The following is a 24,857-nucleotide window of genomic DNA, read 5'->3' as shown; positions in this document are numbered from 1 at the left end:
TGTGCAATGGAACCAGATTTCGCACTCGGTGAAAGACGAAACGCACTATTCAACTTGGCTTCGCCTCGTTGAATAGAGCTCCTCTATCTTTCACTCGTGACCATTCACTATTTGTATACCGAAGCTAATAGTAAAAGCTGGATGAAATCCGAAGGGGTGGGGAGCCATGCATCCTGAAAAAAAATGTAAAATTATTATTTATCTCTGAAAAGGTCCCTTCCCCCACCCTTTCCCCATCCCTATCCACACCTCCACCATTTGGGGCCCAATAGGGAATAGACATACAATATCACATATAATCAAGGACCATTCTTCCATTTAAACGATGCCAGAAGAAACTGATTGTTAAATCGGCAAAGAAAACCCATTCCAGTTTTGTGATTTACGATAATTTGGGAGATTACACTTTAAATGGATGAGTGATAATCTACATCAGTTTATTCGTTCAAGAACTTCAGCAAAAACATATTACGTACCATACCTAGTGGACAAAGGCTTCAGGTATGCCCTAAATGTACACATTGTAATTCAAATTACCCTGCTTTATTTCCCTTTTAATTATTATCAGAAGTATACTTATCAAATTTCTCAATCTTAAACAGAGTACAATGTGCATATCATTTTTGATATCACAAATTATGATCTTGAAAGAAAGATGTGTGGTATCCTCATGTACATGTATGTTTTATCTAATACTATAGGCCTACTTGCTATCAACGGTGATTTGATATGACTTTGATTAATAACATGTTGGTGTTTATTTAATCATCCACTCTATTTACTAGTACAATCTAGTTCAAGACGGCCATATTCATATAACTTTTTTATCTCCCTATGAAGTTTGGCATACTGCATGCCATACACTTGTTAGCTTGGAATGAATGCCCCCATTAAATCAATAAGTATTACCCCACCACTTGGCAAATGTATATAAGCTCACAAGGGTAGGGTGGTGTAGAGTGGTATGTGAAAATTGGGGGGGGGGGGGAGGGGGCACATGAGGTCTTTTTAGCTAAATTTGAAAATAATCCATGACCTAAGTTAATATTTTGTAGAGTTTCCTCGTAAGTTTTGGTAATTCTATGTTTACATTTTTTTTTTTTTTATGCATAGGATTTTAGACCTTAGATCAGTTTCTACAACTTAGTTTTGTACTTGTGTTTCCACCTTTTATGTGTAACAGTATAACAATCAATATAATTTCTTGCTTTTTAACATTCCTCCCCATTTCCAGCATTTCCGTATACTTAACATATTCTTTAACCCTAAAAAGACTGGGGGGGGGCCTAAAAGGCCCCCCTCTCGACATTTCGCGCGATTACTCAGCAACACGCAATGCTCTCGCCGCGATGCTCTATGACTTTTTTCTTTCGAGTTTCCCGCACATTTTGACACCAAATTTGTGACGCCCGGGGGTACGGTTCTGAAGTTACATAACTTTTTGTACATGCACGTGAGACCGAAAATGGCTCAAAAATGTGATTTTGTGTACAAAGTCAATACAAATTGAGTTTTATCACATGGTTCATATAAATATGCTTATTTTTACTCTCAATGGCTGAAATCAATTTGTTTTAGTAGTATTATGCTTCAAAAAGGGTCTGCCACAAATTTTGCTGGAAAAAACAACAAAAACAAAAGGTCGAAAAAACAAAGAAATACATAAGAAATTCATAAAACAATAAAACAAATAAGAAATTAATTTCGATACCGAATTTTTTTTCAAGTACATTTGCTAAGAATGCTACAAAGAATATCTAGACCAAAAATGAGCACTTTTGGAGCTTTATTTACTGATTTAGATAAAAAAGTCTGATTTCTCACATAAATTAGCATAATTAATCAAAATAAAATAAAAGAAGACTATTTTGGAAAATTTAAATATAGATCTTGTAGATTACATCGCACACTACCATTGTGCAAATTTCCGCGGCGATCGCGCGATCCACGGCCGAGATCTTAAGGGGGGGCCCTTTAGGCCCCCCCCCAGTCTTTCGAGCTACCAAAATAGCCCAGTCTTTTTAGGGTTAAACTTCTTGTTTATCATGTACTGTGATGTAATTTATGAATTCAATTTATGTTAAATACATTTGTATTCAAATGTTTCTTCTGGAAATGGAAAAAAAAAATAAATGAAAGGAAAAAAAAAAAGTTGTCAAATTGCCTTTGTCTGTGTTCATCTCAGGACTGTCTCCATCCCTTCGAAGGCAAAGGCTTCCCGCAAGTTGCAGGAGCTATTGACGGATCGCATATCCCCATAAGAGCTCCCAGGGATTTCCATACCGATTATTTCAACAGGAAAAACTTTTATTTCATTGTACTGCAAAGCAGTAGTAGACAGTTTTGTACAATTTATTGGCATCGTTGTGGGTTGACCGCAAAGCGTTCACGATGCAAGAATCTGACGTTGTGTACAACTTCACAAATATCACAAAGTCTGCGGAATGGCACCCATTTCCCTCTTGCACCACAAGTTATCAATAATGTCCCTGTTCCAATTATGATTCTAGGTGATCCCGCATATCCGTTACTACCAAATCTTATGAAACAATACAGTAACACTAGCCATTTCTTTCCTCAACAGAAGTGTCAATGTGCAGGCAGCATGCCGGTGATTGGCCAGTTGTCAACAAACATACATTACACATGCAACGGATGTTTTCATGTGTGCTTTGAATGACAGGATACAAAATCTCAATCTTATTTGGTTGAGTGTTCACACTGAGATCACATGGCAAATTAGTACCAGGTACACTAACTGAGAAATAAGCGCAAGATTTCTTGGGTTTGACATCCCGCTGCTGATCGCACTAATTTGTGGGTTTCTGTATCCACACATGCAAAAAAATCTTGAGCTTGTGATCGCGACGCAAATCTCGAGATTTGTAACCCCTCTAATTTGTGTATGTGTGAATCCCCCTATTGAGTACCTCATCAGGAATTCTTTGTGTTCCATGCCTCATCTTGTCACAATGAGGAAGTCCTGGCAAAACTTGTGTGTTAGGGTTTTTTTTCCCCTTCATTTCCTTGTAATGAGGAAATCCTGTGCAATTCTCAGCATTTTTTTCCCCCTCATTTGGCCATAATGAGTAAGTCCTCAGGAATTCCTTGTGATTCTATTCCTCACCTCATCACAATGACAAAGTCCTGGGGAATTTTCTGTTTTTCTTTTATCCTCATTTTGTCACAATGAGGAAGTGCTAACGATTCAATTCTCTGTGATTCCAGTCCTTGCCTTATCATAATGAGGAAGTCCTGAGGAAATCATTGTATATTCCATTCTTCATCTCTTCATACTGAGAAAGTCCTGGGGCAGGGCGGGGCTTGTTGTCTCTTCCAGCACCTCCAGCATAGCTTTTCCCTTTAACAGTGAAGGGAGGAGATTGGTCATCGTCATTCGCTAGCTACGTATTTCAGAATTTTATTGAACTGCTTATTACAATTTTTACCTTGAACACGTGGAAACCACACACGCGCATTCTACTTGGTAAATACCATAGATATGATTACTTGAGATAAAAAGATTTTGTTGTTTTATTCAAATTATACATATGCCCATGTGTCTATATATATATAATATAATACAGAGACTCCAACCCAAAGTACCTTCTGATCTGGAGATTCTCCCGCCTGAAACTCCTAGCAAACGGGAGACTCAAAGTTGATGTGTGCGAAGCGCGAAATTCCCAGGGTTCTAGATGCTCTTTGGCGCTATCTAAGGCTTATTTTTTCAACATACGATAGAAATATGTAAGAAATCCTTACCAACGGGAGACAAAGAGCCAGGGCGGGAGAAATTAAATCTCAAACGGGAGAACGGGAGAATTTGCAAAAATGGGTTTTCGGCGGGAGATCTCCCGTCGAAAACGGGAGAGTTGGAGTCTCTGTATAATATGTATACCTAAATACAAGCATACATGAAAATATGAAAACCAATAATTCAGCAAATGGTCACCATACTCCCCACAAGTCATCATTGCTCAATCATAATTCTAGGATGATTTTTTTTTTAGAATAACAGAATTTTTAGATTTATATGTATGAAACAGCAAAGGAAAGAGAAAAGCAAATATATACATACATCCATACATACATAGACAGGTAGAAACATATTGTTTCAGTTATTCACTAATAGTTTAGTCTTTGAAAAGATATTTTTTGTTTGTTTGCTGGGGGGGGGGGGGGAGGTTCAGCATATTAAAGCTGTCTATGATATTTGTTGTTTTATTTGTTTGTTTTTTGAAAAGAGCTAACCAATAGAGCTAAAGCGCTAAACAATATTCACTCACCAAGGGCAATATTCAGCATTACATACATATTAATATGATCTCATTTAAGTCCATCCTCAGTAGAGACCACTATATACTCACCATTTTGATGGATGCCCTCCTCTTCCGCTTCCGTATGAGTTTGAGGAGAGGTTTGTAGACTGCTTTGTGAAGGGTCAGCTTTGAGTCAAATGCCTTCAGGCCTAGCCTATACAAAATAAGAAACACATATGGTATAATGTACACACACAAAAAAGAAAAAAAAAAAGAAAATGCAATTCTGAATTTCCGGCAACACATATACCAAGATATTTCACTGATGCACATAACAACATCGGGTGCAATTGTATACCTGACTGATGTTAATTGGTGCTTACGTGAAAAAAAAAGAAATACTTTTCTTCCATTTTTTTTTCTTTTTGAGCAAGAGGGAACAGAAACCACACGATAGTGTAAAACTAGAAATTTCTGCACATTTGCGCAACCAGACACTAGCGCAAAAATAAAAGCATGCAAATTTTTTTTCTTGTTATATGTACCACTGTGAATTCAAATGTCTTGATTCCATGGAGCTAAAAACACATGATATTCATCTTACTCCGCAGAGTGCAAAAAATAACCTAGAAAACAATATCCACTTTTACAGTAAATGTAATCTAAACCCTTACAAAGTTAAAAGTTGGGATGAGGGGGAGGGAGAGAGAGGGGAACAGCCAAGTATGATTGGAGGGCTAGGGTACAATTTTTGGCAGTGAATAAAAGGGCCTTGGTTTGCTTCCTACTCCACAGACTGCCTCACCATGTGACAGTGTTCGTCGTCAGGGGAAATGTCGTCTCCGCCTCGTCACTGTTACCGGGTAACCTAGCAACCGCCATGGCATGGAAGCTTCTCAGGCAGGCCATCAAAATGTCTGCAAAGATGAAAGTATAAACACACACAAAAAAAAGGATAAAACTCCTGGTACTTGCAACTAATCCATTCAGGGAATCTAAAGAGCCGAGTACAAAGGGTATGAAGATCTCAAAATTTCTTCGGGAACAACGTATCACACAAGGTGTCTTACATTAGGTATGTTGACTAATACTCCTAGCATATGTTCCAAATTTACAATTGGTCATGCTGCTATCTGCACCACAAAAATTTGACATGTCATTATTCTCATCTTATAAACTCTTCTCTCCTGATGTTTCTAACATCTGGAGCCCATACCTATTATAATCATTTTAAAGCCAACCATCTGGATTTTTAATCCGACTACTTGCATCTCATCATGAGAAATGGCATGACTTCTGCTTCATATTTTCATACAGTTGTATGCACTGGCAACTAACATTTGGTGAAAACAGGAGAAATTTAGAACTTCCATAACTTTCTCATTGAACATTCATTTTTAACAAAACTTATGTTATTCTGTTCTTTCAATTTTAGTTTATCCACAACAGTCAAACCTTAACATAGTGAGGAATAGTGCTTTTATGATGAGACTCACTGAAGAAGTGGTGTACTGGGGTTGTGTCTCTCACTGTACCAGGCAGGCAGTGGTAGAAGGAGTGGTAGCGTGTGGCAAGCAACAGCAGCAGGTGGTAGCTGTTGCTGACGATAGTGCTGAAACTGTTGATCTAGGCAGATGAAGTGGTAAAAAGTCCATCTTTCAGTCAAGCCTGAACTGGATTCTTACACAATGGTTTAATAATAGATGCAGTAGTAGCTCAAATGAGTTTATAAGTTCAGTAATTAGGTAAAAATGGACACGATTTTGAGAGCACCAATACTAAGTACACCCTGGAAACATGTACCTACTAGCAATAATAAGATGCCTGTTGAGATTCATATGAGCAATTTCAAAAGATATATACTTAACAATCCAAAGAAATGCTATAAAGACTAGGCTTTCGTGATCCATGACAGCGTAAATGATACCATTATCATAATCATACTTTGAAACACAAATTATACATCAAGTAAAGGAAGAAATGTCATTTTTGGGTAGCTAGAGTGCATACTTTTTTGATAGACTGGTTAATTTTGTTGGGGTTTTGTTTGTGTGTGTGTAAAGTTACCTCTGGATCAAGGAAAATGCCAACACTCTTTGCTCTCAGGGACCTGCACACAGACAAAAGAGAAATATATCACCATTCTTTTTACCTTTGGAATCACTGACAATGTGAAAATTCAAACTACCTCTTATATTTGAACACACTCCTACATTTAATGCATTATCACGTACTGTAAGAAGACTCCTTGCTCTATCAAAAAAGTGAGGTAAAAAAAAAGATATATGACAATGAATAATTCCTCAATCCATTAATTACCTGTGAAGATTTGTATAAAAATCATCCTCCTTAAAAACATATCTCTAAAATCACAGTATTGCAATGGAATGTATGTTTTCTCTTTTTGAGTATAGGCATGAGCAAATTTAGGCAATCTAGGATTGTCTCTTTTTCTAATCAAATCCATGAGTTTGAGATTGTGGTATTCAATATAGTCAAATGAATGATTACATCATGACGTTCATCTTGGTTGGAAGAGGAGGAAAAAAGCTGAATATCTCACCCAACTAGTTTGACCCTCATCTTCTGGAGTGGCGCCTCTCCATCAGTGTGCATTGTCAGCGTGTAGCGTATGCCTGGATGTTTTGTGAGAGCAACAGAGAGAGAGAGAAAGAAAAATGTTCCACACAGATTCAGAGAATGTTATAATGAATGAAAGATCTTTAGAGATATGTACTGAAACTGCATCGTTAACAAGTAGTGGGCAACTGTTTCTAAAGCAAAATAAATGTGACTCCAATTCATACTTCTAATGAACATAATGGCAGAGCTAGACTGTCATTACTATTAAATTCAAGGGAAGTAGCTGTGTTTGTTTTTTTTTAAATTCTCCTACAGGGTTTGCAGAGGTGTTTTCAAGTATTCCATTAAAGTGTTCACTGCTTTGCAGTAGTGTTCTGTATTCTGTAGTGGGGTCCTGTAGGGTTCATTGCTGTTAAGTTACTGATGTTACTAAAGTAAAAGTATACAGCTTCTATTCTCACCTTACTCAATGTCAGCATTGATTGACTAATTCTGGAAAGAGGAAACTAAAAAGTGCATGTTATAACCATGGTCTTGTACATGTAAACAATCTTACAAAGTAGGAAAGCAAAGTGGATGAGGTCTTTCCATGCAAACTTGAGAATTCCCAGGAATGAATACTGCAAACACACTTCTATGACTCCTTATTGTTTTACTACAGAATTATATAATGTCAAATAGTTGTATCAGAGAAGATGGAAGTGTGGCAAGAAGGCTATGAGAAGAAACAGTTACTTACTGACGTTGTGGTACTTTGAGTAGTCGTTGCTGACCTCCAAGGTCTGCGGGTTGAAGACTAGACCACACCAAGGAAATGCTTCTGATAGAGGATGGGATCAAAAAAAAAAAAAGTTTGCTATTGTTTTTCACTTTTATTTATCATCATAATTTTCTGATCTCAAAGAAGGGAAGAAAACAAAAACGTTTGAAACATGTTTACTGCATCCATAACAATACATAACACACAAAAAATGAATGCAAAATTGATTCATGAAATACATAATGAAAAACATGAACAAAAATATGCAAGTATGGTATAGTTAAAGGGAAGCCATTAACCAACAACTACAATGGATAAAGTCTTTCTTCCAACCTAAAACACTCTCCATTAAAACTCTGATCCCACGATCTTGCATTTAATCTCAATACTTTCATACTAATTTGATAAAACTGCAAGCATTATTATGAACTGTGTGCAGTTGTATGTACACCGGTTTAAAGGGATGGTACAGTATTGGTGGAGATGAGAATTGAGCTTTTAACTTTTTGCAAGACACCAAGAAAACACTTATGATATAGTACAGAGCATACCATTTTAAGAGGAATTCAAAGTTTATTTGATGAAAATCGGGTTTGGAATGACTGAAACATCCAAAAACAAAGGAAAACAATGCAATCGTAATAAAGTGTGGGTCCCACACTTTATTAGAATCGCTCTTTTTTGGATGTCTCAGCCATTTCAAAACCGATTTTCATCAAATGAATGTTGAATTTCTCATAGAATTACATGCTCCTTCATATTTCAAAAGAGGTTTCTCATTATCTCACCAAAAAAATGCGAGATACCTGAAATTAGGTCTCAACCAAAACTATACGATCCCTTTAACTTGGCTGGCACGGTAAATCTAGTGTAACTGACCTGATCCTTTGATTGAAGGCACGGGAGCACCACCAAATTTGAAGTCAAAGTTGACAAGGGTCTTGCTTGGATTGGCTCGACAGCCATACTGCTTTACTCCTAAACAGATCGTTGAGGTGGACAAAATGTGATGTTGAGGACAAAATTTGTTGTTTATCTGTTGTCAAGATGTGTCCGTGGTAAATGTGTGACAGCATCAAATTTCCATACCATGTTTTTTTTTTATACATATTTTGGACAAATAAAGGAATGAAAGGAAAGGAATGAGATACAGAGAACATTTTCTGCTTACTAGCAAGTGAAAACGAGAAACGATACAATAAGATGAAATTCCATACTAGAAGGTGAACTCCACCTGAAAATTAATTTGTCTGAGTAGAAGCAGAATAGTGAGAGGAAGAGAACGGTAAAAGTTTTAGAAAATTCCGATAAAAACTATGAAAGTTATGACTTTTTGAAGTCGTGATCAATCAAACACAAATTGGCAATTCTGTGATGTCATACACAGCTATTTGTAACCCATCATTTGCTCTGTGATGAGTAAAAAAGATATTGATACTAGCTAACTATCACAAGATTGTTCTCAATGTCTGTCAGCAAAATTAGTGTTGATAAGTCAAGTGTCAATATCCAGCTCTTAATATTAAGTGGATCAAAGTTAACTTTTGTGATCCATGCTGACAAGTCAAACAAGTCATATATCCTGCAATCACTACTGGATTCAACCAGGATCTATATGTCGATTGTATGACAAATTAAAGGTATGACATCCAGTCATTGCTGTTGCATTGTAATTGCTATTTGTGTTTACACTCCTGAAGACAAGTTGCATAGTAAGTTTCCCATAATCTTATGATATAAGAGCTTGTATTTGTGTTAACACTCATGGAGACAAGTTGCATCATAAAAAAAGTATCCTACAATATTTATTATAAGACCTCGTATTTGTGTTCACACTCCAGGAGATAAGTCACATAGTACAGTAAGGTACAGCGTATCCTACAATCTTTAATATATGAGCTCATACTTGTGTTCACACTCCTGAACATAAGTCGCATAGTAAAGTATTCTACAATCTTCACTATTCAGAGCACATATTTGTATTCAAATATGTGCTTAGTAAAGTATCCTACAATCTTTAGTGCAAGAGCTCGTATTTGCGTTCACACTGCAGGACAAATGTTGAATAGGAAGTATCATACAATCTTTGGTACAGGAGCTCATATTTGCGTTCAGACTCATCTCTACGAGTCAATCAAAAGTATCCAACCATCATTCCTGGACTGCAGCCAGTTTGCGCTCATCACATTCTAGGTAACAAATATAACACATAGGTATTTTAAACTGAAATTGTCACTGATTTAGAGACAGTGTTTGCGTTCAGACCTGTGAGGAGGATGTGGAGGAAGCGCTGAGCCTTGTGGAGGTGAGGCGTGATCAGCAGGAAGTCATCAATCAGTCTCATCAGCAGCTAAATAGGAAACATGGATAGCAGTGAATGAGTTCAGAGTGTAGGCATTTCTCACAAATTATCTCCCACCTGAAGGGAGCCCTCTCTAGTTTCAGAAATGCATAGTCACAATCTCTCATCTGAATGAAACTCGTTGACATAGCTATAACCACTCATGAGAACAAACAGCTATATAGGAAACACTGACAGCAGTGAATGAGTTTAGTGTGCAGACATTTCCAACTTATCTCCCACCTGAAGTGAGCCCTCTCTAGTTTCAGAAGTGCACAGTCACAATCTCTCATCTGAATTAAAGGGGACCTCCGGATGATTTTCAGACTTTTACATTTGAACAACTATAAATTAGTTAAACTGAGTACAGAGTTTCAGAATTTATAGTGAATGGGATGAGGAATGAGAATGTTTTGAAAATTTATAACAAATTGCAATGAACAAGGATGATGACATGGCAGCCTCACCATAAGAATGTATGAGTTGGGGCTCAACGAAGCAGAACAAAAGAAGAAGGCATGCACAGATTTTTCACAGGTGAACTTGTTGAGCAAGTGGTATTGTAATGGAATTACACTGCTACATTTCTGAAATATATGAGGCTCTGATGTCATCAACACTGTTCAGTGTAATTTGTTTAAGATTTTGAATTCATTGGTTTCTCTGCTCAAGGACCTCTGTCCATTTATGTACTGCATGATGTGAAATTATGAAAATCGTCCGGAATGCCCCTTTAAACTCTTTGACACAGATATAACCACTCATGAGAACAAACAGCTACATAGGAAACATTGACGGCAGTGAATGAGTTTAGTGTGCAGACATTTCCAACTTATCTCCCACCTGAAGGGAGCCCTCTCTAGTTTCAGAAGTGCACAGTCACAATCTCTCATCTGAATAAAACTCTTTGACACAGTTATAACCACTAATGAGAACAAACAGCTATATAGGAAACATTGACGGCAGTGAATGAGTTTAGTGTGCAGACATTTCCAACTTATCTCCAACATGAAGGGAACCCTCTCTAGTTTCAGAAGTGCATAGTCACAATCTCTCTTCTGAATGAAACTCTTTGACACAGTTATAACCACTAATGAGAACAAACAGCTACATAGGAAACATTGACGGCAGTGAATGAGTTTAGTGTGCAGACATTTCCAAATTATCTCCAACATGAAGGGAGCCCTCTCTAGTTTCAGAAGTGCATAGTCACAATCTCTCTTCTGAATGAAACTCTTTGACACAGTTACAACCACTCATGAGAACAAACAGCTACATAGGAAATATTGACGGCAGTGAATGAGTTTAGTGTGCAGACATTTCCAACCTATCTCCCACCTGAAGGGAGCCCTCTCTAGTTTCAGAAGTGCATAGTCACAATCTCTCATCTGAATAAAACTCTTTGACACAGTTATAACCACTCATAAGAACAAACAGCTATATAGGAAACATTGACGGCAGTGAATGAGATATTGTGCAAACATTTCCAACTTATCTCTCACCTGAAGGGAGCCCTCTCTAGTTTCAGAAGTGCATAGTCACAATCTCTCTTCTGAATGAAACTCTTTGACAGTTATAACCACTCATGAGAACAAACAGCTACATAGGAAACATTGACGGCAGTGAATGAGTTTAGTGTGCAGACATTTCCAACCTATCTCCCACCTGAAGGGAGCCCTCTCTAGTTTCAGAAGTGCATAGTCACAATCTCTCATCTGAATAAAACTCTTTGACACAGTTATAACCACTCATGAGAACAAACAGCTACACAGCAATCACTGACACAGTTTAGTGTGCATACATTTCCAACTTATCTCCCACCTGAAGGGAGCCCTCTCTAGTCTCAGTGGAGCACAGTCCTTATCTCTCTGAATGGAACTCTTTTGACACAGATATAACCACTCATGAGTACAAACAGAAGTATTATTTTACCATCATGAATGAGAGCAAAGGTTAGATTACGCTGTACACATAGAAAATCAAAACTGGATAGTGCCAAGTTGGCGGAAGATATAAAAAAGTTCTCAAAGAATATCAACTGAAAGTAATGATCACTTTCACTCCTCACTGCTAGTACTACTGTTAAAGTAGAATATCAATTCACACATTCTTTTTACACTGAATATTGGCATTATATCAATTTGTGTTGAACTAAGACAAACTCTCAAATTGGATAACTATTAATCACCACAGGCCACAGATATTTACATTTGTTTGTCCCTCACATTTTGATATTATCCTGTTTTCTACTAACAGCTTTAAATACGTATTTTACTTTATTGTACCTTTCTCTGTTTTTATCAAACATAAAATAAATGAACTTGAACTTGGGATAACTTGGACCAAAAGAGGGGAGGAAAAAAAAACACAAAAAGCAGCAGGAAACTTTCAGACTCCTTGAAATATCTACTAGGTGTCCAATGTTTTTAGCAGCCAAGGTTTGTGCCTCACCCCATCTTGGTCCACGTCCGATAGGTAGCAGCGCTCCATGTGAGCGTAGAAGAAGCTGCAGAGCAGGGAGGAGAGGATGGAGCCCTGACTGATGCCTTCCCGTCGCCAATAGCAACGCCTACCAATCTAGGAACAGAGTGTAGGTAGCACCAACAAACAGAAACATTAATGTAATCATTGCTTATTTCACCAAAAGCAACCAACTTTGTCATTGCCATTGATGATGTATATGGTAGTCTCAGAGTGAACTGATAGCACCTCATTATCATCATAGTAGTGATCATGAAAAAGAAAGCAAATCTTATTACCTCCACCAAGGGAGGAGGTCATGTTTTCATTACCGTTTGTTTGTCTGTGTGCAAAATAACTCAAAAAGTAGTAAATGGATTTGGATGAAACTTACAGGAAAGATTGAGGACGATACAAGTAACAAATTTTGGGAGTGATCCGGGAATATTTGTGGATTTTATGAAGGATTTTCAATATTTTCAAGCTGCACATTTTTTAGGTTTTCATATGGGCACTAAAGTGCGTGCTCTAGTTTCTGCTAGGGCGAGGCGTGCCGCGCAGCTAGAGGCTGATGACTTAACAAAAGGCTTCTATATTTGGAAATCAGGTGACTTTCAGCATGCTTAAACATATGGGTGGAAATCATCGATCTCTATAGAAGAACAAGATCAGTGGTGGAAATGAACTGCTTGGAGGAGGTCTGCGCTCTCAGAGTGCTTGTCTAGTTTCAGATGTATTTTATTTCAATTATATTTTTTTTAAAGTAGAGTGGCAGATGCCGCTAAGCATTCAAGGAATATCAGAGAAAATCTTGGGATAGCTTCACTACACACTACAAGATTATCTGGAGGTATTATCTCATATGACAATTGTTAGTCATAGGCTGAATGATATCTTCGAGAAGAAAGAAAACAAATGTTTACGCAGAGTAAGCCAACATAAGATTAATTATTACCGTTTGTTTATTGCACTAGTTCACATCACATGATGCGAAGATCTGACTGAGCAATGGACAAACTCAAAGAAGAGCGAGGTTCACCGACCTTCATGACGTCTGCCGTCACATGCTGCCTCAACCGCTGGAGGAGGATTTGGGTGGATAGCGTCGCCAGGGAAACCTGGTTGATGAGGACGGCGTTTTTGACCCGGCCGCGCTGGGCCATGGCCAAGAGCTGGAGGTGGAAGCTGCCCGTCGTCAGCTCAGTAGCCACATGGCGGTGGTAGGCCCTCTGTAGTTTGCCGGACGGCGTGGTCGTGACAGCAGCGTAGCGATGGACCTGGTACTCCACGGGTTTATCCTGCATCAGTCACAGATAGGCAGATGTGACAATGAAGCTTCATGATATTTTTTTATCCATAACCGAATGATTTGGAGTTACACTTCAATACAAAGTCATGATGACAAGCCCTTTTCTCATTCTTGAGTTATTCTTACCCTAACATGTTTGTCAACTCCATTTCTCATTTGCATTCTAAGACTAATACATTTCATAAAGTTTGGGCTTTAAAAAGAAAATGCTGCTGATCTCACTTGCAAATTCTTAACCCATACAATTTGGAGCGTCACAGGTGTTCATGAGGAAAACACTCAGTAAATTATACGGTGCAGGATTTTCAATTTCCAAAAGAATCATATGCTCATCTACCTCATCTAATGTAAGAGAAAAAGAATAATCCCTTTGTCTCCTAAAGGAGGCGAGTCAGGCGCTCCTTCATTATGTGGAATTCTCTTCATATTTTCTTCATATTGCACCGTTAATGAGGCATCACATATTTTTGTAGCCTTTTTATCTAGCAATGAATTAAACCAAAACTTTCCAACAAAGTGTCTGATTTCCTTCAATCTGGGGCCCCGTTTCATAAAACTTGTCATCGGTGACAAGTTGTCATAGATGTGTCAAGCTACTGAAATCCTTGCATCTGATTGGCTGAGAGTAAATTTGTCATAGAAATGTGGCAATTGTCACCGATGACAAGTTTTATGAAACGGGCCCCAGATCTGTTCCAATATTTCTGCATGAACTGCAGACAAAAAAAAATCCCATTTCACAATGAAATCTTGTATTCTACAATGGACCATTTCATAGTTCCAATTAAAAACAACAAAACAAGCATGAGCCATGAGCCATCTTTCTAAACAACAACAGCAACAGCAACAATCACAAAGGATTGAAAGGATTGGACCTACAAAAGATGAGCATATCATCATCCTATTTGTAGGTTTTCCTCCTAAATTTGAGAGTGGAGAGATATCATATCTTACCTTTCTGCACAGAAGGAGTGAGATGATCTGCAGTAATTTGCTGTGAATGATGGAGTCATAGCACTTCTCGATGTCCACCTTCACAAAGTACAGAGGCCTGTGATTTCAGAAACCACAGTATCAAAAACATATTTGTGATAGCTGGCTATTTCACTGTTTGTACGGAAGGGTAACTTCTTGAACAGGGATTAATCAAGCTTTTGCAGTGATGGGGCAAAGGAGTACTTTACTAAAATTGTCATAATTCTTGTCTTTGACATCGCTTCTTACTTTTGCTGTGAAATTTGTTTATTTGTTTGCTTGCTTGTTTTTAATAGAGTGGAACAAATCATTATACATATTTAGCAAACTTGTCAAACTTGTCAGGCTTTTGTGGTGATGGGCCACACACACACACACACACACACACACACACACACACACACACACACACACACAAATCAAATATTCACGATAATTCTTGTCAAAGTCATCACTTTTAATGGTTTCCATGGTATGTCATTAATTGCACTTTGTCATGTTTTGTTCTGTTACAATAGTTGGACAAGTCATATACCAAAGGAAAGCTTAGAGTTTGGAGAATCTAATTAGGCATTAGAGGTGATGAGCCATAAACATACATAATAATTCTTTTTCCTGGCATCTTTTCAAATAACTTGATACAAAGTTGTTTCAAATTGTTCTTCATCTCTACCTGTTGTCTCCTCTAGTTTTCCTGTCATGAACAAAGGCGGCCATCCTGCCATGGATGCAGTCCGTACCGAGCAGAGATGCCCCCAGGAGAGAGGGCTGGCTGGTCTGGATTGGAATGGAAATGTTCACATATCAAATCTAATTAAGCAAATCACTTCATATCATCTTCTTTCACTAAAATAACAACTACTCCTACTTCTTCCTTTCGTAATTTTTTCTTCCCTAGTATCAATGTACAAAGGACGCACAAGTCTGAGTACATCGGTCGGAATTGTGTGCATGTAAGGTATAACTATGGAATGTTTAACCCATGAGACGAAGCCGAGTGGGTTTAGGCTAAATTCCATAGTTACCGCATGCACACTATATTCCGACTGATGCGCGAAAAAGACACGTGTGTCATCTGTATTATAGAATGGGAAATTTTCTTGCCAAAAACCCATTTTTCTATCATGTAACCCGATGACAAATTTACTGCATGCATTTCCTTTTGGCTTGCCATAGACGAGAGCCCGAAAATCATGCATCCAGTATTTACTGGATGCATGATTTTTTAGCCAATAGGCATCTCGTACTGAGTGCGCGAACGCTTGCTTAGTGCGCGAACCTTTGTTACAAGCGCGCGTACTCTTGCTACAAATGCACGATTACATGTTTACCACTGTGACTCAGTGTGCGGCCAGTACCAAATCAACACATAGCTCTCGACCAATTAGACAAGGAAAAGTAGAAATTACGCGGTGCGTAACATATGTCCCCGCCGGAAGTAGCATTTTGTAACAAAATGTGCAATATACACTAATAGGTAAAAAATCAAGGTCAAAGGTCAAAGAAGTCAAAGGTCAAAATTCTGTGTGGAAGTTTTGAAGCCCTCACCTAGTGCCATCACATAAAGCAAATGGAATCGAAATTGGGTTAGAAATGGCGAAGGAGTAGCATTTTGTAGCCAATGTACAATATAGGTCAAAAATCAAGGTCAAAGGTCAAAGAAGACAAAGGTCAAAATTCTGTGTAGAAGTTTTGAAGCCCTCACCTAGTGCTATCACATAAAGCAAACGGAATCGAAATCGGGTTAGAAATGGCGAAGGAGTAGCATTCTGTAGCAAAATGCACAATAAAGGTCAAAAATCAAGGTCAAAGGTCAAAGAAGTCAAAGGTCAAAATTCTGTGTAGAAGTTTTGAAGCCCTCAACTAGTGCCATCATATAAAGCAAACGGAATCGAAATCGGGTTAAAAATGGCGAAGGAGTAGCATTTCGTAGCAAAATGTACAATATAGGTCAAAAATCAAGGTCAAAGGTCAAAGAAGTCAAAGGTCAAAATTCTGTGTAGAAGTTTTGAAGCCCTCACCTAGTGCCATCACATAAAGCAAACGGAATCGAAATCGGGTTAGAAATGGCGAAGGAGTAGCATTTTGTAGCAAAATGTACAATATAGGTCAAAAAATCAAGGTCAAAGGTCAAAGAAGTCAAAGGTCAAAATTCTGTGTAGAAGTTTTGAAGCCCTCACCTAGTGCCATCACATAAAGCAAACGGAATCGAAATCGGGTTAGAAATGGCGAAGGAGTAGCATTTTGTAGCAAAATGTACAATATAGGTCAAAGGTCAAGGTCAAAGGTCACGACTGAAATTCTGTGTAGAAGTTTCAAAGCTCCCATGTAGTGCTATCATATAAAGCAAACAGAATCAAAATTGGCTCATAAATGACAGAGAAGTAGCAAATTGAAGATTTTGATCACACACGGACGCACACACGGACACACGGACACACGGACGGACGGACGGACGGACACACGGACGGACACACGGACACACACACGTACGGAGCCCGTTTCATAGTCCCCTGCTCGAACTCGTTCGGCGGGGACAATTACAGGATTCTCGCTACCCATTCTATAATCTCCTTTCTCTTCTTCCCAATCTCCTTCTATCACCTCTTCTACTCTTCTATTTTGTGTCAACTTGACACACATCAGTTCAGTTCCTCTTCTGGTCTTTGTTTCCTTTCCATGTTCTTTTTCATCTTCTTCATTTTTGTGTGTGTGTGTATTTTCAATAAATTCAATTATTCTTCTAATCTCTCTTTCCTTTTATATTTCTCTTCATTGTCCTCTTCTTTTTATCTTTAATCAATTCAGTTCTTCTCATGGTCTCTCTTTCCTTTCATATTCCTTTTCATCTTCTTCTTCTTCTTCTTCTTTTCATTTTAAATTGGCAAACAGAAAAGAGAGCTGACAGGTTCAGAATTTAAAGAAAGTTCAAGTGAATATGTTCTCATTTTGAAATCTTTCTCCATCTCCTCCTCCTCCTCCTTTTTCTTTCTTTCCTTCTTTCTTTCTATATGTGCACAATGTGGTTGGGTTAACATCATTCTGCCAGCTATGGCTTGCCACCATATGCACATCTCCATATTCATCATCCAATTTTGCGGAAGGGCAAGACGCCCAAATGTAGATCTATCTCATTGACAAGCAGCACATATGAATATATGAATATATATATGAATATATGAATATATGAATATATGAATATATGAATATATGAATATATGAACATATGAATATATGAACATATGAATATATGAATATATGAACATATGAATATATGAACATATGAATATTTTGATAGGATGCATATTCATGACAGCTTTCACTGCGATAAGTCAATTCATTGATGGAGCTCTCAGTGACATATATTGCATACTTTGGTGTACTCATATGTTGTGACAGAAAGAGAAAATGTTCAAAAGACATTCTTGCTGACACAGCGGGGATATGAATAGTCAAGTATAAATGTGTATTCACTATGACAATGAATATTCATGACAGATCACCTTGTGGTAGGTCAAGACATCAAAGAGATCTTGAAGCAGGAGCCTGATACTTCTACCCTGGATATTGACAAGAAAGCAAGTGGACAAAATCAGATAAGAGTATTAGAAAGGCAGTTTAAAACCTACCTTAAAGGGGTATGAAATCCAATATATGTGAATCAAGTCAATGCAGAAATATTGGTAAAACACATCAGTGAAGTTTGAGGAAAATCGGTCAATCTGCTCAAAAGTTATGAATTTTCAAAGTTTTGTTACAGCCATGGATAAGAAGACAACAAGTCGTGACAGTAGGACAATGACATATAGAAAATAAGAAAATTCAACATATTTTTTATTTTCTAACACAATAAAAGAGCACTTGGCTTACCTCCTTTAGAAGGCATGAGAACAATACCCTCAACATATGCCAGGAAGAAGTGAAAGGAATGTATAAGGGTTTACAATTAAAGGGATGGTACAGTATTGGTGGAGATGAAAATTGGGCTTTACTTTTTTGCAAGATACCAAGAAAACACTTCTGAAATAGTACAGAGCATACCTTTTAAGAGGAATTCAAAGTTTATTTGATAAAAATCGGGTTTGGAATAGCTGAAACATCCAAAAACAAAGTAAAACAAAACGATTGTAATAAAATGTGGGTCCCACACTTTATTAGGATCGCTATTTTTTGGATATCTCAGCCATTTAAAAACCAATTTTCATCAAATAGATAAACATTAAATACCAATTTTCATCAAATAAACGTTAAATCCCTCTCGGAACTACATGCTCTTTCATATTTTATAAGAGGTTTCTCACTATCTCACCAAAAAATTGTAAAAACCTGAAGTTAAGGCTCAACCAAAACTATACCATCCCTTTAAGCATCACCCACATGCACACACAGCAGGCATAGAGTAGCTCATATATCATCATGCATGGACACGAAGTGGATGTGACTGGGTGCACACAAGGGTCAGCGATATATCACTCTGTTACATCCATTGCATCAAGTGATGTACTGTCATTGTCACAGAGTGTTAATCTAGCCAATGATTGCACCAAACAGAGATCATAGAAATTTTTTTAATGAAAATAGTGATGATGATATGTGTTTATCAGTGGTGTATCTGTCATTGCAAATACAAAGCCCTTGCCCAGCAGTACCCAGAAAAAGGTGCAAGAAACAGGAAATGTAATGCTTAAAAATAAAAAAAGATTCCTTTCTAGAGGAACAAGTGTTAATCAACACCTTCAAGGAATACCCAAATGTGGCAAAAACACACACCCTAAAAAACCAAAGGTTTAAAAACATCTCATGCTTTACACACACCTTTGTAACAGAGGGTGTCCTTGACAATCTCGTAGCTTGCTACAAATTGCCCGACATTTCAACACGATGATAGCAAATTGTTTATACAGTATTGGCATGTCCCAAGAACTTACAGGTGGATTGAATAAATTATTGCTAGGTCCTAATGAAGAAATTTTCCGGGTAAGTTCAAACACAGTTCATTAATTAGCCTGCCAATCTACTTTCACACGCATTCAAGCAAACATACGCACACGCACACACAGCGGCAAACACACACATACGTGTAGACACCGGCACAAGACCGCAAATGAAACCAACAGAAGGAATTTACAACCAAAGAATGAAATATGAACAAGCGATGACCACGGAGGTTTCAATACTAATTGCCAAATCACTGCATAAAATGTATGACTGTACACTTCCCTACCGCAGAGATTACGGATGTTCCACAAACCACATGTAAACAGCGAAACTACTTGTGTACACTTCCGATTCACCTGGTTCTTAAATCATATTTCATTCAGGTCGGTCAAAATCTTTTCCCTGCCATTCACAACTTGGAGAAGTGCCAGTAGTCAATAATGCTCACGCTTCAAGTACACCTCAGGAGATTGGGAAAGGAAATCCTTATCTGGGTTGCTTCCAGCACATTTGTCGTGTTTGTTCTGAAACCAAAACATTGCAAGTCCCAACGAAAGGGCTCCTCCAGCCAAGAGTTGTGAGCGTAATGGAAATTCCTCACCCCGATTCACGTGTGCACAGAGTTATACAAATCTCACATGGGTACATTCCATGTTAAGAAATGAGAGGCAAAAAGGATCTCCCCTCGAGTACACTGCATACATAGTGTGGATTTTGTCTTCCGCAAGAAACAGAAGAGAAACAGAGAATTGCTGATTCAGGAGAGGGAAAGCGCAAAGACAAAATTCTGGATCGATATTTCTGATGACCTCATAGTCCTGTCTTTATTGCTACATCAATCTTTTCCCAATCACAAGATGAATTTTGCTTGTCAGAGTTCAGTGTGTTACCTTTCTCTTAGCAGGGAGCAATGAAACCAAAAAGGCAGCATGCCACTTGATATTTTCTTTTTCTTATGACTTTCAATCCTGACTAGCAGAGCATGTCTCTTTGACACAGTTTTCTCTTTTAATATAATCTAATTTATTAGTCTCCTATAATCTGTTGGTTGATTGCATCTTAGTGCATAATTTCTTCTCAGCAGTAACTACCACACAAGGTTTATTTCTATCCATACACAAATACCACTGAGCAACTACCAAATGAAAAGATTTGTAGGCAGGGTGTCAAACTAAGCACTATTGCCAAACTTCATTTATCTCCCTCTCTCTCTCTCTGTCTGTAAGCTTACCTATTTATATGTCCGTTTGGGTGTACATCTATGTGTGCCAACTTATCACTGTCCATATGTATGTGTTTGTCTGTAAATTTGTCCATTAGTCTGTCTGTCTTGTCTGTCCGTCTGTCTTTTCATATGTCTGTCCGCCTGTCTGTGCATCCTGTGTCTGTATGTATATCTGTCCTTCTGACCTTCTGTTACGTCCACTTCTATGTCTGTCTGTGTCTTTTTGTCTGTTTGTGTGTCTATTTCTTTGCCTGTCCTGTCTGTCTGTGCATCTGTGCGTCTGCCAATCCATCTGTATATCTGTGTGTTCATCGGTCTGTCTGTCCATTTGCCAATCCATCTGTATGTCTGTCCCCTTTTGTCAATACATATGTCTCTCAGTCCGTCTGCCAATCTATCTATGTCTGGGTATCAAAAAGTTTGAGTGTGTCGCTTGTCCCGCCCCTCGTGAGAGAACGCAAGATCTACATTTCTACCGATCTAACCTTCTTCTCTGGGAGGGACGACTGACCCATCTTTGTGATGGGGCGGAGGCTCTTGGTCTTTGAGATGAAGCGGAGTCTGGAGAAGCCCAGGGTGTGTCTGGAAGACACCATCCTCTCTGCTTCTGCCTGCAATGATAGGATGAAATGTCTGAGATTAGCCTCACCTCAAAGCCAAGGCTGCAAACCTCTCCATACAAAAATGGCAAACAAACAAATAAACCAAAACTTTTTGATGCACAGTGAAAATTGTATTCTGCATACAAAAATCACAGATTGGTTTCAAAATTGGAAATTACACTTAACATCAATGCTAAATCAAATTTCACCAAAAAATATATATATATTTCAATTAAAAAGTATGTTTTGTGTAAACTGCAAGACAGAAGCATACTAAATATGGGAATAGAACAATAATGACTGGCAGTTCTGCAAGGCCATTGCATAGTTTAGGCCATAAATACATATAAGTTTTGAGTTCAAGATTAGCTTTTCTTGTAAGCAAGTCTGGCAATGTAATAAATGGAATCTCAACTATACATCATTTACATTTATAGGTTTGTTTGGGTTTTTTTAAGCCTAAATTGTCATAGATTCTTGTTGGAATTTGAATAGTGTTTTAGTGTAAGCTTTGTTTAAATTTAAAGACTTCCATACCTGTGATATTGGTTTCATTATTCCATTGGCCACATATTCTATGGAGAGAAAAAAATAGAGAAATCAATTGTCAACACACCTTGCACCAAAACAGGGATAAACACAATACAATAATATGTAACAAAAATTGGAAGCTGTAGTCATCAACATTAACATCCGCCATTTGTCCATTTGAAATAAACCATATGAACTCAGACAACACAACAGCTTTTAATTTTGAAAGAATTTAAAGAAATAAACACTTCAGACATGTTTCATATCTATCTGATGACCACAAAGCATACACTGTACTAAGTGCACAAAAAACAAGGAAAAGCAGAAATTACGCAGTGCGTAATATATGTCCCCGCCGGAAGTAGCATTTTGTAGCAAAATGTGCAATATAGGTAAAAAATCAAGGTCAAAGGTCAAAGAAGTCAAAGGTCAAAATTCTGTGTAAAAGTTTTGAAGCCCTCACCTAGTGCCATCACTAAAGCAAACGGAATCGAAATCGGGTTAGAAATGGCGAAGGAGTAGCATTTTATAGCCAATGTACAATACAGGTCAAAAATCAAGGTCAAAGGTCAAAGAAGGCAAAGGTCAAAATTCTGTGTAAAGTTTTGAAGCCCTCACCTAGTGCCATCACATAAAGCAAACGGAATCGAAATCGGGTTAGAAATGGCGAAGGAGTAGCATTTTGTAGCCAATGTACAATACAGGTCAAAAATCAAGGTCAAAGGTCAAAGAAGGCAAAGGTCAAAATTCTGTGTAGAAGTTTTGAAGCCCTCACCTAGTGCAATCACATAAAGCAAACGGAATTGAAATCGGGTTAGAAATGGCAAAGGAGTAGCATTTTGTAGCAAAATGTACAATATAGGTCAAAAATCAAGGTCAAAGGTCAAAGAAGGCAAAGGTCAAAATTCTGTGTAGAAGTTTTGAAGCCCTCACCTAGTGCTATCACATAAAGCAAACGGAATCGAAATCGGGTTAGAAATGGCGAAGGAGTAGCATTTTGTAGCAAAATGTACAATATAGGTCAAAAATCAAGGTCAAAGGTCAAAGAAGTCAAAGGTCAAAATTCTGTGTAGAAGTTTTGAAGCCCTCACCTAGTGCCATCACATAAAGCAAACGGAATCGAAATCGGGTTAGAAATGGCGAAGAAGTAGCATTTTGTAGCAAAATGTACAATATAGGTCAAAGGTCAAGGTCAAAGGTCATGACTGAAATTCTGTGTAGAAGTTTCAAAGCTCCCATGTAGTGCTATCATATAAAGCAAACAGAATCAAAATTGGCTCATAAATGACAGAGAAGTAGCAAATTGAAGATTTTGATCACACACGGACGCACACACGGACACACGGACGGACGGACACACGGATGGACGGACGGACGGACACACACACGTACGGAGCCCGTTTCATAGTCCCCTGCTCGAACTCGTTCGGCGGGGACAAAAAAGTATTAGGACCAGTAATTACTTGCTGACGTATCATACAACCATGAAAAACATCATTTAACCATTACATGTATTTTACAGTTACAACTGTATAAGCGAGCACCACTGCTTTGACATTACCTTTTAATCCAAGCTTTTCCAGCTTGAACCAGACCGGCTTACGGTAGAATATCAGCTGATTTCTGGATTGGGAAGTCTCTGTTACGTAGAAGCACATCTAGAAATATGGCCAGAAAAATGTCAACGGATAATAACTGTTGTAGTGTAAAAAGGCAATTTACATGCATTTATGTCGCAGAACATGCTAATGCCATACATATGTCACACAATGAGAGGCAATATGCAATCTTGCTATCATATTCTGTTGCCTTTCATGATATCTAGAGCTAATAACAATATCTTACACAGGAGACATACTGACTACTACTCCAGTATCATTCCTGCTAAAGATCACCAAAGGCAGATAGAAATGGAATAAAATAAAACACTCGTACAATTCAACATACACGGCACAAATGTGATCACCAGCAACACATGAAACATAAGACATTTTTTATCTTCATCATATATGGACAAGTTGAATTCTCAAATTAACAACCACATGCAATAATACCTGGCTTACTTTCTAATTAGAATAATTTTGTAAAGTAAACAAACTACACAGCTAAAAAATGTATATATGCTATTAAAACATGTCATGGCTTTGTACGGTATTCTCTCCATATAATATCAAAAGAAAATGATATAATTGATGGAAATCTAATGGATTTTAACATCATAGTCGAGGGAAGAGCACAACAAGAGAGAAAAAAATCTATAACAGGATAAGTAACCACATTAAAATGATAAGACAGGGTAATTCCTACCAAGGAGGTTTAAGAGATGGAGTTCCAACTGGCTGTAATTTTTCAAACACCTGTCCGTTTTTCTATGCATGGACAAAATAATTCCACAGGTGCATTTCTGTCGTGGATGATCAGGGTGTGAAGCCTTCATCTTTCCAAGCATTCTGAAGACCGATTTGGAAGTCTTCACAAAATGCTGTGTATATTTTGCTTGTTTATTCATTAAATGATAAACAATTTAACCTTATGATTAAACATATAAAACAAAAGTCCATCCTGACAAGAAATATGTGCAAGAGTGTAAATCAGAACTGAATGTTGTGAAGGTGTTTGACAAACTGTGCCCCCTGGAAAGCTGATTTTATAAAAGTGATATGGTATAATCTTCAAGTAGAGTTTTTTTATTAAATCAGAATGTCAGATTGGTGCCCAGACATGCCCTATCCAGCAAATTTAAATTTCATTTCTTCAATCTTTGCATAATTTCTCTTCGAGCGCCCCCATGCTTTTATCATTATGTATCACTACTCATATGTTGTTGTTTTTTAAGTAGGGACTGTAAAAAGATCTTGCCATCATGAAGAT

At 37.8% G+C, this 24,857-nt stretch overlaps 1 protein-coding gene across 1 annotated transcript in view; it reads right to left on the bottom strand.

The window, feature by feature from the left end:
* Window positions 1-3,283: 3,283 nt before the first annotated feature.
* The window catches only part of LOC139734991 (uncharacterized), a 40,755-nt gene continuing 19,181 nt past the window's right edge, over window positions 3,284-24,857 (bottom strand). Inside the window, exons 12-28 of the mRNA XM_071645767.1 lie at window positions 23,548-23,644; window positions 21,993-22,030; window positions 21,339-21,464; window positions 18,194-18,250; window positions 15,364-15,467; window positions 14,670-14,766; window positions 13,450-13,704; window positions 12,398-12,523; window positions 9,871-9,955; window positions 8,485-8,583; window positions 7,585-7,665; window positions 6,826-6,898; window positions 6,330-6,372; window positions 5,759-5,888; window positions 5,068-5,179; window positions 4,371-4,476; window positions 3,284-3,361 (exon numbers count right to left, since the gene is read on the bottom strand). Of these exons, the coding sequence (XP_071501868.1) occupies window positions 3,284-3,361; window positions 4,371-4,476; window positions 5,068-5,179; window positions 5,759-5,888; window positions 6,330-6,372; window positions 6,826-6,898; window positions 7,585-7,665; window positions 8,485-8,583; window positions 9,871-9,955; window positions 12,398-12,523; window positions 13,450-13,704; window positions 14,670-14,766; window positions 15,364-15,467; window positions 18,194-18,250; window positions 21,339-21,464; window positions 21,993-22,030; window positions 23,548-23,644 (1,707 nt within the window). The remainder of the gene's footprint in view (window positions 3,362-4,370; window positions 4,477-5,067; window positions 5,180-5,758; window positions 5,889-6,329; window positions 6,373-6,825; window positions 6,899-7,584; window positions 7,666-8,484; window positions 8,584-9,870; window positions 9,956-12,397; window positions 12,524-13,449; window positions 13,705-14,669; window positions 14,767-15,363; window positions 15,468-18,193; window positions 18,251-21,338; window positions 21,465-21,992; window positions 22,031-23,547; window positions 23,645-24,857) is intronic.

This window comes from Diadema antillarum, unplaced genomic scaffold (genome assembly GCF_040938485.1).
Source record: "Diadema antillarum isolate AM-2024a unplaced genomic scaffold, OU_Dant_1.0 seq00000561_RagTag, whole genome shotgun sequence".
NCBI classification, from domain to species: domain Eukaryota; kingdom Metazoa; phylum Echinodermata; class Echinoidea; order Diadematoida; family Diadematidae; genus Diadema; species Diadema antillarum.
Note: the sequence above shows the minus strand (reverse complement) of the source record. Positions and strands in the feature narration are given on the sequence as shown.